Raw genomic sequence first — 16,648 nt, forward strand, 5'->3', positions numbered from 1 at the left:
AAACTGTTAAACAAATTTGGATACCTAAAGGTATAATTACAAACCAACATGGACCTATGTGGATACCTAAGTCACAATATCTACTTTTCTATAGGGCACAAGAATACTGAGGATTGAGTCAACACACATGAGTTGCTCAAAGGAGTGCTAGATTGATATTCAATCCTTGGTCTAAGAAAAAAACTAAGGAGATACCGGCTTTATTATATTATTTTTGTCTCCTTATATGGGTAAGTTCTTATCTTAGGTATTTTCTCTTTACCCACTTTTATCATATGTTTTTATTTTTTTCATTTTATTTTTTACTTTTTACCCTTTCTACTCTTTTGTCTCTTAAATTCTTCATCCTCTCTTCAATTTTCTTAGATTATTGTTGTGATCTAACGAGCTTGAGGAGTTTTTTTTATCTCTATTTTGTTATCTAAACTTGTTTAAATCATCATCAAAAGAATGTCAGGCGTCAATGAACCCAAGGTAATCAATTTTCAAGAGCCGTACCAATGACGTATGAGTCGATTCATAAAATCTGGAGGAGTATGTCAACATTGTAGAGATATTGGATAGAGTAAGTCTAAGCTCTATGATGGACCAAAGTGGCAAGAGAGTGAATGTCACACTCATGAGAGAAAATTATATGTGTTTCAATAAAGAGCACTGGTCTAGTGTTGATATTACTCGAGTGAGAGGGGAGGAGATCAAGATTAGTGCGGACTACATCTGAAAGGTCCTAAATCTTCCAGACACTCCTACATATAGGCGAGATGTTTTTGATTAGTCTATGAGCATTCTAGCAGGTTTTGATGGCTACAACTGGACGATAGAGTTTTTCTATGGGAAGATACGTTATAGTATCCTCAACTCAGAACATCTCAAGCCTAAGTTTATCCTCCTCAAACTCTTCCTCAAGCTTGACCTATAGTTCTGTGTTGCCTACACCATTCTTAAAATATGAGATGTTATCTTGCTGTATTGGCTTACTAGGGATAAGTCTTTTGATCCCACTAAGCTCATATTTAGTTGGATGTGTGTGATTGTCACTGCTGCTAGGGAGGTTGTTGAGAAAGAGTCCCGCCAGAAAACTCAGCTAGTTTATGCATTCCTTATCACTCAAACCTATCAAGACCAAAGGTCCCTTTCACGTAGCTGATAGATATGAAAAAAAGAGAACTGCACTTTTGGTTGAAACTACAAGGAAGAGCATAGTTGTGAAGGGAAAGGGCGAAACCACTGCTAAGCGATCATCTGGACCCCAACCTTCTGCTTCATAGGCCCTAAGTTTCTCCATTTCTACTCAATGGACTATGCAGTCCCTGGGAGAGAGTATGGAGCTGATGAGGAGAGATTTGACATCGATGAGGATAAATATGACGTAGTAGCGCATCTATTATGATGCATCTCTATAGTATATCATGGAAGCTCTTCATCAGTTGAATCCATCTCTTGGCAGATCGCTAGTGTATGGTGATTTCTCCACCGGAGTAGCACATCCTACAGGACCTCCTCATCCATTCACTTCATATGGCGCTGATGGAGGAGACCATTAGGTTGAGAAGATGTAGGAAGGTGATGAAGAGGATTAGTAGAGGATTGAGAGATTTGCTGCTTTTAGGGATTGAAGATTGTACTTCTTTTTCTTTTTCTTTTTTTATTGTGGACATGTATATTCTTTTGGTGATGCTTGAGATATTTGGTTTGTACTAACCTAATATCAGAACTCTAGTTGGTAGATAGTTAGTTTAGTAAGTTTCTTATTTGCATGCTCACTTTCCTGTTGTATGTACGTATTTTCTATTTTTTTCAATTTTTATTTCTTTTTTTGGCTTGTTTTTATATTTTTATATTTTTTATGTCAAAAACAAAACAAAAATATCTCTTTCTTTCTTTTGTTTTCTTTGAAAAAACTCTTTAGACATGCCTATGTATATGCTTTTATAAGATTAATTTTGATGGTATTATTTTTTGGTATATGAGCTTGATTATATCACAAAGGTTCATATATGTTTTCATCTATATATATGTATATGTATGTGTGTGTGTTTATATATATATATATATATAAAATTTTTTACACACAATGATTAAAATAAAATATAATTACTTGACATATTGATTCACGAGATATTTCATAACATAATTTCACACACCTAATATTATACTTATCATATTTTGTAATATGAAATAGTGGTAAAGAGATTTATATTTTTGTTCATAAGATATTTTTGCAATATATAAAGAATTTTTAGCTTGTTTTTTACTTGAATAATGCACACATTTTTTTCTTATATGTACAATTGTGCATTTGTGCTAAAAATATATCAAAGAAAAGAGTGTATTCATTAAAAGATGATCAAAGATCCACACTCTTATAGAATCCGTGGAAAATTAAGTGTATTTGTAAAAAGATGTTCCAAGACCTACACTCATGGATTATATTTGTGTATATCTCAAATGGTAGCTATCCTGTACTGAATATTTTTATATTTAAAGATGGCTTGAATCGCCCACTAAACACTATCATTCTTCCTCCTAAATCCTATATGCTGAGGTAATAGGGTGACACTTTGGTCATTAGTTTCTAGGTTGAGATAGTTCAAGTCTTATGCTTATTATTCTCTTTGATACATCTAAATTTGTTTATGAACTACGATAATTCTTTCTACTATTTATTTCACATACTTTACAATGATATATAATAATTTTGTTTGTGCCTTTTAATGTGAGTTCTCTCGTGCTCATGTGTTTTATGATTAGATTTTAAACCCTTGTGCTATTTTTCTATAAAGTTTTGTATGGATGGTGTGTATTTGTCTTCCTTATACATCTAGATGATTTTTATTTGAATTTCTCGGGTACGAAGTGTAACCATTGGTGTGTTTTATATTTTTCCTAATAACAAAAGGGGAGAATTTGGAGGTGAAATTTGAAAAACCTGATGATCTTTGCATCAGTGTTTTTTTTCTAAGTGGATTCCTTTTTCTTTTAAATTTTTTGAAACACTCAATGCATTATTTTAGGGGAAGTTTTTCAATACCTGTACTAGTTTACACTTTTCATGATTGCATGAATGTAGGGAGAGCTTTACATATCATTTGTTTTTGCATGAAACTGTATTTCTGAATTATGATATTGTTGCTATTTATATATCTCAAACATGTATAATTTAGGTATCTCAAAATTTAAGTTTGTTATTATTAAAAGGAAGAGATTGGACGTAGTCCTTACAATGTCTCTTGTTTGAGTAATAACAAATTCTTATTTGATACTAATGGCTAGATCAAGTAAACATGTGCAATGACATTTGTTTGAATATCACAAAAGAGCATATGAGAGAAAGAAGATGAAACTTGCTTTAGCATTGATCCAAGCATAAGATTAATAGCGGGCCCACGCCAAACAAGCCCAATCCATCATTTGTGAGGCCTAGTTGTAGCCCATATCAGTGCCCGTTCCATATGTTGGTCAAATCCAAACACTGAACTTTTCTCTAGCGATCTGAATAATTTGATGCTTCATGTGAAAATTCAATTCGACCTCTTTATATGTTTAAACTTCGCTTAGTTAAGAATTATACTATTCTTACTCACCGTAGGTGATCTGAATAATTAGGAAATTTCAATATATGACTCTCACAGTCTTGAATTTGGTTCCTATTAGGTTATCAAAATAAATAAATAAAATGGTCATGTTTGGTTTTGATTTTGTACTTGGTTCAAAATCATGAAAATCTCAAGCGGGATTTGTTTGGGGATTGGATGTACACCCGGAGTGGTGGAACCAATATAAATCTCTTGTGTTTGTGATTGTTCAAATTTCTGTGATTGTTGTCATTTATTCTTGCAATTTATAACTCATCTTGTAAATTTTTTAAAGAAACACTATCCACCCCCCTAGTGTGTGCTTCCGGAGATCCTACACATTTCAGAAAAAGAAAGAAAAATTCCAAAGGATACATGTATATATAAGCATTGAGCTACTTGCAAATATTATTTCTTTTACTCTTATAATCCTCAGGGTTATTACCCAAATCTCTTCCACTATTAAGTCTAATTCATGATTAATATATGAATCTCATTCTAATAGAGTTATACTTTACGAAATTTAGCAATATCGAGTAAAAATAATTACGCAATTTGAAAAAAAATCCTTTATTAAATATATAATTTAATCAAAAAATTTAGAGTCTTCCAGACTTCCCAACTCTATGCCCCAAAGATCAAATCTTTCCTTCGAAGAAATAAAACTGACCTAATTGAATTTAGCTCTGATACCAGTTGTTGGTATCACCTGCCAGTTTGATATAGTTGTTGGCGTACGTCACCCCTAACCCGACGCTGATCATTATGCCAACCGGTGATCTATGCGAAAGCATAGCCTATGGAAGTGTCGCCGAAATACCTGATTAGATCTTCTCATTCTTCATAGACCAATAGAGCACTGAGAGATGAAGAAACTCTGAGAAACAACTGGACGTACGTAGTTTGGCAATTGCCTATATCCACAAGGAGAAAATTGAGTCGTGTTTTTTTGTAGAGATTACAAGATAATCTATCCTTGTGATCTAGATAGATTCCACAAGAAATACTCTCTCAATCGCACTAAAAGATCTCTCAAAACCATGGATTTGTCTCTGTAGTACTCTCCCCTTCTCTCTTACAATATGCAACTCTCATTGACTTTCATATGACTTGCTTTACAATGAACCTCTCAATGGGTATTTAAAGAGTTTTCTCCACTACTGAATTCATGTAGGACTCCTCCTTTGATTTACATTATCAATTCTAATTTTCTTCTGTTAGAATTTAATTTCAATTGTAATTGATTCTTTCCAATCAAATTGAATCCCCAATCCAAGCTCAACTAGAATTTCCCAAAATAAAAGGCTATTTCCCAACAACTTTATGTATCTCGTTTTTGTCTAATCTCATTTTTTTTCTCTTCCTTCAAGTATAACTCTTACAGTCTAATTAAAACTATCAAATTTAGGCCATTTGTTGCCTTGTTGGTACAAACAGGGTATGACTTTATTGAAGTCTTATTTGAAAACTTTATAAAAGTGGAATCTAGTTTTTAGTCATAGGGTGTTTTTTGATAGGCAGAAACTAGACCAAAAATGACTCAATTTGTTTTTAGTTCAATTTTAAGGTTTTAAACTGTTTTAGTTATAGATCAAGGGGAAGCTTGTCCATAACTAAACCACAACCAATTCCACAGCCCAATCTGGTCCATTTTTACTAGGTTGCCAAACACACCTTTACGCAAAAGCATCCAACCAATATACGCTGAGCTAACACCTCTTCATCAAGTCAAATTTTATCATTACACAAACTTTCTTGAAAATGAAAAAGACTATGCAGAAATTTATACAATATTCATATATCTTTAGCTTCTCATATTTCTTTTCTTTCAATTTATTTTTTTCTTTTTTTCTTCTGTTCCCTCTTTGGTCTTTGAAGAGCTCTTCAGACCCATCTAAGAAATCCAAAAGCAAGCATTTCTTCAAAAGCTTCCACAACTTGGTCAGCGCAAACCAAGAGAAAAAAAGGGAGATAAATAGAAAGGAAATGTGATTGAAAATCCATTAGGCGAGCGCAACTTTTTCTTTTCGTATGAGAAATCTGAGAAGAATAGGTATGTTTCCGTCAAAGGCTTGAACCCAAGCCTCTTGCTTCAGACCCTTTCATAATTCTCACCCTCTTGCATATTGAGATAAACATCCTACATAGAAAAAAAATAAAAGCTATTTAAAATCACGTTTAGGAGAAAATTAATTATTAAGAAAATTGGTTTTAAATATTAATTAAAAATACTTACTCCCAAGGAACATCGCCAACCATCATCCAATCCCCATCTTTATCCTCATACGTAATCACATGCTCACCTGTGATACAAAATAAACAACAATATATAAGTAAGATAATTTCTTCATCAATTTATAAATTTCACAAACCCTTCAAAGAGGTTTGGCTCATTTTAAGACAAGTCAAAAAAGGGATTGCAAACGCCACCTAACTCCAAAAAGTTTTACATTTTCTGGAATCTACTTCAAACAACACGGGAGTTTTTGGAGGTCAAGTGACATATCCAAACATTTTGAGCGAATATCTCAAAATAGGCCAAACTTCTTTTTTTTTTCTCTCCTCACCTCGAACTAATTTTTCACTTACCAAGTAAAAAGCTAGTGAACATATCCTCCAAATTGTACCTAAGGTCCTTGTAACCCTCGTAAACCTTGAGATCAATCTTCCTCAAGTATGGAGCTCCCATCCATGCTCACCTTCACGTACATTGACGTACTACTAATGTCCTCCTCCTCCTCCTCCTTCGCCGGTTTCCTCTTCTGCACGGCCTTTATCCGGTGAGATCTCACCGGCGGCCACCCTACAATTTGTACCCTGCCATTTTTTTTTAAAATTGCTCATCAAAATCAATTACAATGCTTGCAATAATTATAGTTGCTCCAAATATTTCATCACGAGATTATCACTGCATGTACACACTTACTTGGATTCATTGTTGTTGTTGTCCTCCGTGAAAGCGCGTTTATGACTCGGTTCGTCAACCGCTTGGTTTCCGGGCAAGCCAAGTCTCAACTCGGTCGCATCGCAGCTCCAACTTGCTTCCATTGATCTAACTTGGATCCTTGATAATTTGCTATAGGAGTAGTTGATATTTTGTTATATATATATGTGATCAATAATATATACAAAATTAAGTTGTAAAGAAAACTGAGGCTGACGAGTAGCGTGTTGAGAAGTGTAGGTTTCGCTCAAGGCGTATTATTATTGTTGGGAGTACAGCTAGGGTTGGTCGGCGAGTTGGGGTGCAATCTTGATGAGGACGCGCTTCTATTCTGAGACATCGATCGGTTGGTCATCCACTTGGATCGAGCTTGGTTTGGACCCGACAGAACAGAGTCTTTTCCTTCTTTGTTGTTTTTGGCAAATGCTAAAAATGGTAAAAAGATTATAAGGGCATGTTCGGCAATGTACCTTTTGCATACAAGGTTCTTGATTGCTCCCCTAACTATCATGTGGGTGGCCGGGGCCGGGTTGGGTGATTATTGGAGGAAAACACCAGTCCGGTTTCGGGGGATTGTTTTGCCGTGTATTTCGACACGGGCACATGATGTTTGGGATGCAGATCCGGAGAGGTTTATTTTATTGCGTGCAGGATCTGAAAAAGGTGTACCTTGTGTTTTACGTCAACTAGGCCGTGGGATTTACCCATTCATTCTTACTATTGAGCATCCCTTGCAAATCGCAGTCTTTTTTTTTTTCGCTATAGTAATTCTGTATTTAAATACAGTTTTTTAGTGTTACAGTAACATTTTTAATGTTACGGTATCCTCCTAAGCTACAGTGGTGATACTACAGTAATATTTTTTTCAAACCACTACAGTACCCGCCTGTGCTACAGTGATTATTGTAGCGTAAATAGCGGGTCCTGGATCCTCCTGTTTGTGCTACAGTAACAATGCTATAATATTTTACTGTAACATGAATAGTGAATCTTGGATCCTCTCATTATTATAGAGGAATAGATTTCCCCCCTTTTGATGGTATTATGTAAACATCTTCACGGACTACCCACAGGAATGTACACAAACACAAATAAACGTGGAAACCAACCGAATTAGAATTAAATACTGTAGTATTTGGATTCGAATTCATATCCCGTTTGTTTTGAGAAATTTGAATTCGAATGCGAACTCCAATCGGATGGGATTAAATTCGATTTGGTTTTAAACTTGAGTTTGAGGGTATATTCTTATTATTAAATTTTTTTTTTAAATGATGAACATTTTAGAATAAAGATACCAGTAAGGATGCACTAATCCATCGAAAATATATGATGCAAATACATACCAGAATGTACAACAACAACACAACGTATCACAAGAGAATTGATTAGTATCGCTGTTCTAATGTTTTGATGCAATGTTGAGGATAGGTCTATCGCAATGTAGAGCAAAGCGTGGACAAAGAGCAACGCTAGGCACAAGCGGACCCCCTCGTGGACAAAAGTCCCTGCTAAAATCATTTTATTCTTGAGACGTGTCTTTAATATTGCCTTAATGTTGCCCTCAATGTCAGCTGTTCTTGAGACCGACCTTAGTTTTAATATTGTCCTCACTATTGGTTACCGATCCCATGGATCCTGGCTCCACCGCTGCTATCCTTAGATTTGAAAGATCGACAGTATGTATTAGGCTCATGACGAGAGCGAATGGTCACCGTTGAATGTATGGACGTTCGCAGTACATGATGACCGAAGAAAAACATCCGAAAAGTTATTTTGGCATGTAGGTGCAAAGCGGATAGTTCAATTGTGACTGGTAATTTTTACAACTTTTTATGGCACTAGATGGCGTAGCGAAATTCATAGAAGTGAGTTCAACAATGATTAGATGAAAGAGATCTAACCAGTATCAACTCTTTCGAATAGTATGAAAATGCTCCCAAGGTCTTGACAAAATGTATGATCCTTTCCTGGGCTGATCCCTAACTAAAAAACTGGTGGATGGTTCGGAAATAATTTACTGGAACATGCAACAAATGTCACTTAAGCTTTCTGTAACATTACTCAAAGTTGATAAAACCAGGATTCAGAACTCGAGGGGAGAGAATACTTGTAGCATACAGTAGTACACTCAGACACCAAAACATCAGAACTACAATGCACTTAGATACAATATCTTGACAACACGAAACACCCTAAATATGTTGCGAGCCCATTATCCAATTAACGAAAAAAGACCGTGCCTAAATCTTTCCACCAACGTCAGCCTTGAGAAAATCGACACCTCAGCCATCCTCTCTCAGACCTCAAGACTGTCACCAATGTCATCGGCAAGCCTGAGAGGTATGTGATGGTGGTGCTCAAAGGATCTGTGCCTTAACTCTGAGGTCAACAAGAAGCTGAGTGCTGCCATTGCTTCAGTATTGGAGACCAAGTTATCAATTCCTAAGTCATGATTCTATCTACAATTTGTTGATACAAAGGGTTCATTCTCGGGGTGGAATGGATCAACGTCTATTCTGTATTTCTCTCGGCATGCAAGCCTAAATGTTTTCAAATGCAGATACAGTGCTGAAAAAGACCCAACATAATTTGACTATTTCAGCATTTAGCTGCTGTAAGGATAACTAAACCTTGGGTTAAATCTGTGATGCTACTCTTGTACCCTTCTATCATCTTGATACTAGTGTGGTTGGATGCAGTTCCTTAGATTCTTAGAACTAAAAAGGAGAAGAAAATAAAACGCCGAATTTCAGAAGGTATATATATTCAGTGAAAACTGTTACTGCTACAATGAAACAAAAGAGTGAAGGGTAATACATAACACCACTATTGAATTATACCTCACTACTAACATCTGTTCTCTGGATTCCCTCAAAAGGATGTAATCATGAACCATTGTTGTTGCTTTCTCTCAGATGATCCATGCCCTTTCCCGTCATTCATGAGAAAATAAAATGATGAAATTAGTAGTCAGAAAATTTCTGTTTCTCAGATGTAACGTAGATACAGTGAAAATAATAACAATAATAATAATAATACAAAGGATGCATACCCTAGAGCTTGATGCCTGCCCAAGGGTTCGATAAGGTCTCGTGTTTAGATCAATCATCTTTGTGCCAATCTTTCCATGACCATCACTGTTAGCATCTAAAGGAGCAGCAGCTGATACCATGTGATTTTGCATTCTCTCTTTCATTATCAACTCATGATTCTGATCCTTTCCATTTTCAACATGGCTTTGTATATCCCCAGGAAACTAAATAATGATAAGAAACATATCTTTCAGCAAATTCAGAAGATGAATATTAGACTAAGATAAACATCAGATCTCTGAAATCTAGAAGTTAGGGTAAAGTTCACAAAACCCCCCACAAAGTTTGGTTCATCTTGTGACAACCTCCAAAAATTTTGACAATGTCAGTTAACGAACCAAAACCTTTAGGCCTTCCGCAAACCCCCATAATTTTTTATTTTTTTTCAACATTCACCCCTAACTTTGTAATGGGGATTTTCTGAAACTTTATCAAAAGTTCATTGGGTTTTCTGAACATAATGTTGAAAGTTGGTGGTTATCTAAAAATTTTGTTGAAAGTTGGGGCATCTCAGAAAATAATATGTTGAAAGTTAGGTGGTATGTTGAAAAAAGGTGGGGGCTTACACCTTTTGGGCGTCAGTTGAAACGTTATGGCGGTTTTGCAAAGGAACTACAAATTTTAGGATTTAAGTAACAATTTTCAAATTTTTAAGGGTTATCTCAACATGGGCCAAGCTTTTTAGGGGTTCTATGAACTTTTCTCTTGAAACTTTTTCTGAAAGGGATATACCAACCTCAACCATCTGCCTTAGCAGGAGATACCTTCCATGGCTTCTTTTTCCTCCGACATGTACAATCATATCACATTGCAAGCAAAGGGAAGTTCCATCTATCTCACAGTAAAAGAAAGCTACATATCCAAGGGGGTATACTTAATTCACTGAAAGAGAAATGGAAAAATGAATGAAGCAAAGACGACACACCCACACACAAAAAAAATACCAGGAGCATTTTCGCATATATCACAGCGAGGAACTTCACTGGGGTCAGCAAGTCCTACTCGCACATGCCGGCTGGCAAGCTTGTTACACATGTGGACCTGAAATCCTCCAATTTGGAAAATGAGTTAGAGAAGTAAAGAGACACGACTCTCCAAAATAAACCCATTGCGGATGGGCAGTGTTTTAAAATAGACAATATCTGTTTTAAAGAAAAGAAACAATATTTGAAATTTAATTACAAAATTGGACGCAGTGTACATCTAATAATAAAAATTGACCAACTTTCAGAAAGTTGGTCGATTATTTAAAAAAATTCTATCTGTTAAATATCTGGGGTTGGCAATCCCCGGTAATTTTTACATGCAAAACTTACCCAGGACTGCGGATCCCTTGCATTTAGCATATCAGAATTTTTAAACATCGACCAACTTGGAAACTCTACTAAATCATCGACAAAGATCACATAAAAATATCTTTTACCACAAACTTCTGGTCGAGCAACATGAGTCTTTTTTCTCCCAGGTCTTTTAGGGGTCACCTTTGTTAAATTACAAAGGTCATGTCTATTTTCTTGCCCCAGTTTTTGTAATTACGATCAATGTTATGGCTCGCCTTTGCTAGTTAGGTGTTACTCTTATTCCTTGCTGCTTCAAAACAATGATCCTAAAAATCCTCCTAACTAGAAAATCCATGTTTAAACAATTGTCCTGCATAAAACTTTAAAAAAAAATTCTATATTGACAGAAATTTGGTAGAGTTCCTGCCATTGAGGAGGTAGTCACAACTCAATCTTCAGAATTCTTAAATTGATATGTTACAAATATATCACAGATGGTTCTAAGTTCAAGAATAATGGTGCTTTCAAGATGCAATTTTTTCAAAAAATATACCATTCAGCTGCAATCCTCTACAGTGCAGTGATCCCCTCCTGAGTGAAAACATGAATCATGTGTTTACTGTAAACATGAATCATGCATTTACTGTCACTATTCAAAATAAAGCTGCATCCAAAATTCCCATTCTGTTTGCAGTGTCAAACATATAGTTTTAGTCTATGTTACCCGGGTACTTCATTATTGAAGCTGTACCCGTACCGGACACGTACCCGACACTTTCCCGTACCCAAACTTCATGGACACTTCTTGAATATATGCATGCATTTATTACAACATGTACTTAATTATACGATATATGTGTTAATTTAAAACACTTGTCAAAGACTTCCTGGATGTAGAGCTTACACTTCACATCCGTCTTTTGAAACCAATGGGATACAAGTCGGGTTTGTTTCAGTCCATACCCAAGTTCAAAACTATATAGTTAATGGGTTGTTTAGATGTCTAGTAAAAAAATGAGTAGTTTACAATTCACAATAATCAATATGATAAAATAAACACAAAAATGTGATTGAAATTTTAATTCTAATGACACATGAAGCAGAAAAAATTATCTCATGTACATTATTAATTTAATATATATATATATGTAGTCGTGTCCCCGTACCCAACATTTTACAGTTTTGTCGTGTCCCCGTACCCAACATTTTACAGTTTTGTCGTGTCCCCTACCCGTACCCGCACCCGTACTAGTACTCGTGCCCATTTCCATGCAACTTAGGTTTTAGTTTGTACATTATGCATAGTTAAACCTTTTATCACCATACATGGACTTTTGAAATCTACCAATTTTTTTCCTTCTAGATTAGTTACAGACGAAATTTCAACAGTAGCCCCTTGGTTTCATAAGCTTAAACTGGATGTGCAACAATGTGTTTTTTCATGACCGGCATCTACTCTTAAAAGTTAAAGCAAGCTCTTCGCTTGTTTATAGTTTTCCCCCCATAATATGGTATTAGTTATTGATTATGAAGGTTGATCTAAAGAATAGGAACAGCCACTGTTTTATCTTTCATGGACTCAAACATTTGGTTAGTCAAGTTGTATAAATACTTGTCTATGCTGGTTCAACCCATACATGTTTGGGTTGGGACTAGAGTCATACAAGGGCTTAACTGTTATGAAGAGAAGTTGAATTGGAAACTAAGAGTTGGATTCTTTCATTTATTCTATATCATTATCCTCTCTAAGTGCGGAGTCTTTAAGAGAACGGAAGAAGAGAAAGGGGAAAGAAAGTTAAGAGTTTGGAGAAACTCATCTTGGTTTGATTTGTTAAACATTTGCACAACATCTTGAAGATCTTGGTTGGCTTCAACTTGTTGTTAGAAGGTGACTCTTTAAGTGGGTTGGATGGTTGGAGCTCGTGAGGTAACCCTTGTATTTTCCTATTTATTTACCCATTGTTCTTTGTGTGTCAAGCTTGTTTAAACTTTTGAGTGTTGGATGTTGTATTGTTCTCTTCTTGTGGATATAGTGGAAAGTCCCTCCTTCATGTTTGTGGACGTAGGCCCGGATTGTGGCCGAACCATGTTATCTTTTAGCGTCGAATGCGATTGTCGCTATTGTGTTGTTGTTTATTCGGCAGTTTGATTCATCTTCTCTAATATTGATCTTGGGCCTGCGATTCTAGTCTTTGCTTCCCAACATCTTGTACTCCATAACCAACCCATTTTGGTTGGGGAAGGCATAAATAGTGATGATAATGGTGAAGATCTTCGCCAGAAAAAAAGGCGAAGATCTTTTCTTCTGATATTTCTGACCTAGTAAATCTGACTTCCTGCAAGATATCATTTATTCCTTCCTTCAAAAGATAAATAAATACAAGCCAAACCGGTTTTACCTGCACAACAGCTCACAACATCTTACACTCTTGAAGCATCTAACCCAGTTTCTCTACTTTGACTCAACATGAAGACCTCAGCAAGTTCCTAAAATAGAATCATCAATGACAGCAAAATCTCAACCAACTTCCTACTCTCGTAAGATACTCTTGTATTTTTCTTTGCCATCTACCTACCAGAGGTATTTGCACTTTGGAGTAACTTCCCTCTATTTGAACTTGATAGTTGATCCATTTTTATTATATAACAAAATGGGCATCTGAGAGTTTCATTTTGTCATCCGGCTACAATCGTATAGTTCTTGAGCTTTTATACATCATTCACAATTCTGAAGGAAAATAGAAACATCAAAATTATCAAGTGATGGGCTCCAAACAGTTGATAATCATTTCAGCTAAACTAATTACTAGGATTACTCTACCAGATCTACTCAAAAGGTTTAAATGTATCTTTGTACCAATAACTAGCTAGAAGAGTAAAAACATATCCCACAAAAGCTTCTCAATTGTTCTCTCAGATGTCCAGAAATTTTCCTTATTTGATAGAAACAGCCTGCAACCTCAAGTTTATGTTTTACAGAAATGAAATTACTTTGTATTTGGCATGCCTTATCTTTCAATTCTCTCCCCACACTTTTTTCTACTATATTCCTCTGTTTCAATTGAATTACATAGTCTAGTTAAATGTGAGGTTTATATTCCGAGGGATTTCTACACCATCACAAGCTTTAAATCTGAGGTATAAAGACCTAACCTGTAGACAATTATGTTATTACATGTTAATATCCATACGGATCATACTAACAAATTTGATATACAAGTTATGAGCTAAAGACAGAAAAAACCTTTGATTCACTAAACCAACCTGATCTTCAAAAATATGATCCAAAAGAAAATTAGCAAGCCAAAGTGACATGAATCTGCTGTCAATGCCAAATCATCTAATTGCTCTAACAATCAGAAGGATTTCACTTGATTAGCTCATCTAGTTCCCAATTCAATGCAAATCATCTAATTGCTCTAACAATCAGAAGGATTTCACTTGATTAGCTCATCTAGTTCCCAATTCAATGACAGAAAAGCGAGACTATTTATTAGGAGAAGGATTTCACTTGATTAGCTCATCTAGTTCCCAATTCAATGACAGAAAAGCGAGACTATTTATTAGGACAGGCAACATAGGAACCTGAAGTCTGACATAAATATCTCACATAACAGTTAAGCTCAAGCTGACTACCCAATAAACATGTTAGCCCTTTTCACAGCATATCAGAGTTTCTTGAAAGGAAGTCTTAAAATTGACAAGAACTTCTTGCTGATCATGGTTTGCAACCGAGGCCAAAGACGTTGAGATCCATTCCGCTTCATAAATGACCGCAAAAATTGATCAATAGTGAATTCACAAAAAGATAACAATTGTCAAAACCAATCATATAGTTGATGAACTCATTAGTGCTCCTAGAAATTCACATTCTCATCTGTCTCTATTGTCAGAGATGGTGCATCAACAGAAGAAGCCGACACTAGAGTTCATTTGCCATCGTACAAATATTTTGCACAGACTTCGTCCATATTTATCAAACTACTAACACAGCAGAAAGAAAAGCTGCAGTCAAGAAATGTTGGAATTGGGGGTGTCGACCAAACCTGTCAGGCGGCTTCAGGCGAGGTCGTGGACACACAGGCGAGCTCGAGGGGACTCCAACTCAGGCGAGCTCGAGCAGGCGAAGTCCAAATGAGCTCGAGGTCGGGATCAGGTGAGCTCGAGGTCGGGATCAGGCGAGCTCGAGCGACTCCTTGCTGGCGAGGTTAGGATCTGGCGGGCGAGATCTGTAGGCGAGCGGGCGAGGTCCAGAGTTGCAGGCGAGCACGAGGATCTTCAGGCGGGACTCGCTGCAGGCGAGCCCAAGCTCAAGCGCTGCAGGCTAGCTCACAAGCGGTCGCCAGCCTATCGCTAGGGTTTCCCTATAAAAGGGAAACCCCAGGATACGAGATGTGTGCTCTTCTCCTCGTCATTTTTCCAGCGGCGGCGTTTTCCCCTTCTGCGTTTTTCCCATTTTTCTCCAGCGCTCTGATTTTGAGGGGAGATTTAAGAAAATTTAAGGAGAATTTTATTGTGGGGGACTAAAAGAGAGATCATCACTGTAGCTACAATATTGATTTAGTATTTATTGAGAGATCTCAGTTTGAGATCTGCTCTAAGCTTTGTAATTTCTTGAAATTAATAAGAAATTACTGTGTGGCTCCCGAGCACGTAGTCAGTTGTCGAACCTCGTTAAATCTTGGTGTATTTTCCCTATACTGCGTTTATGTTGTGATGTGAAACAATGTATATGCAAGTGCAAAATCAGCGACAACAATGCTTCACCAAATCGACGATCGATCTAAGCAGGAAATTCAAGAGTAAAATGAAGCGAAAGATGGTTTTTAAGCAAAAGTTGCAATGTACTAAGTTTAAACCTTTGTAAAATTATTCCGAAAAATAATGTAATGATTCGTTCTCTTAATACAGTTCAATTTGTAATATTTAGATAAGAAAAAATACTTAGCAACAGCTTCACTCACTCACTATTCAAACTAAATACAGTATAATCGCAATTGATACTAAGATTGATAATAACATGCACGTAATAGCAATTCCGAAAATACTTGGGCATAAGAAAATTAACCTTCGTCGGGTTGAACTGGTTCGACGGGAGGATCCTCTGGAAGCGGTTTGACGATGCCAAATATGAGGGGTGGAAGCTCTCCACCGAGAGCGACGTAATTAAGATAAAGTGGTGTATCCGGATGGAAATATCGATGCCACAAACTAATCCCCAAACGACTCTCTACGTTGTCGACGATCTGATGAGTCACACGTTCGACGTACTCGGGTACGCTCTCGAATGGCTGATAATCAAACCACTGAGAAAGCTGTAAATCAACCACGCCAGTATCTGGATCAATCACAAACTGGGCGTCTTCGGCTTCAGGATCAGCCATGCACCAACGGCCAACGGAATCAGACTATAACTATGCTCCAACAGATCTGACAATACGAGTGGGTCTGAACTGAAACAAATCTGACCCATTTAAATCCGGCTCGGGTCTGAACCAAAATAAAACAACCAAATAAATAAGGTGGTCTGAACAAATTAGATCAGATCCAAGTGCTCCTCCTCTTCATTCGTTCTGAGGAAAGAAAGAAGACAAGGCAGTGGAAAGGGCTAGGCGAGCGGCTGAACGGATGAAGGTGGCAGTGGAACTGAGGAAGAGAATAGGGTGGCGATTGGTGGAAGCAGGCGGCGACTTGCGGGAAGGAAGGGCAGCGGGTATTGAGGCGCTCGTGGAGGAGGAAGAAGGGCAGGGGGGT

General features: G+C 36.7%; 1 protein-coding gene and 2 pseudogenes across 1 annotated transcript in view; 1 reads left to right on the top strand and 2 right to left on the bottom strand.

Moving 5' to 3' along the window:
• Positions 5,276–9,448, bottom strand: LOC109821561 (annotated as a pseudogene).
• LOC109821581 lies at positions 8,187–9,235 on the top strand (annotated as a pseudogene).
• LOC109821571 (B-box zinc finger protein 19) overlaps positions 9,253–16,648 on the bottom strand; it is a 12,325-nt gene continuing 4,929 nt past the window's right edge. The window contains exons 2-5 of the mRNA XM_020387751.1: positions 10,559–10,655; positions 10,351–10,466; positions 9,575–9,778; positions 9,253–9,449 (exon numbers count right to left, since the gene is read on the bottom strand). Of these exons, the coding sequence (XP_020243340.1) occupies positions 9,408–9,449; positions 9,575–9,778; positions 10,351–10,466; positions 10,559–10,655 (459 nt within the window). The 3' untranslated portion in view covers positions 9,253–9,407. The remainder of the gene's footprint in view (positions 9,450–9,574; positions 9,779–10,350; positions 10,467–10,558; positions 10,656–16,648) is intronic.

This window comes from Asparagus officinalis, chromosome 1 (genome assembly GCF_001876935.1).
Source record: "Asparagus officinalis chromosome 1, Aspof.V1, whole genome shotgun sequence".
Taxonomy (NCBI): Eukaryota; Viridiplantae; Streptophyta; class Magnoliopsida; order Asparagales; family Asparagaceae; genus Asparagus; species Asparagus officinalis.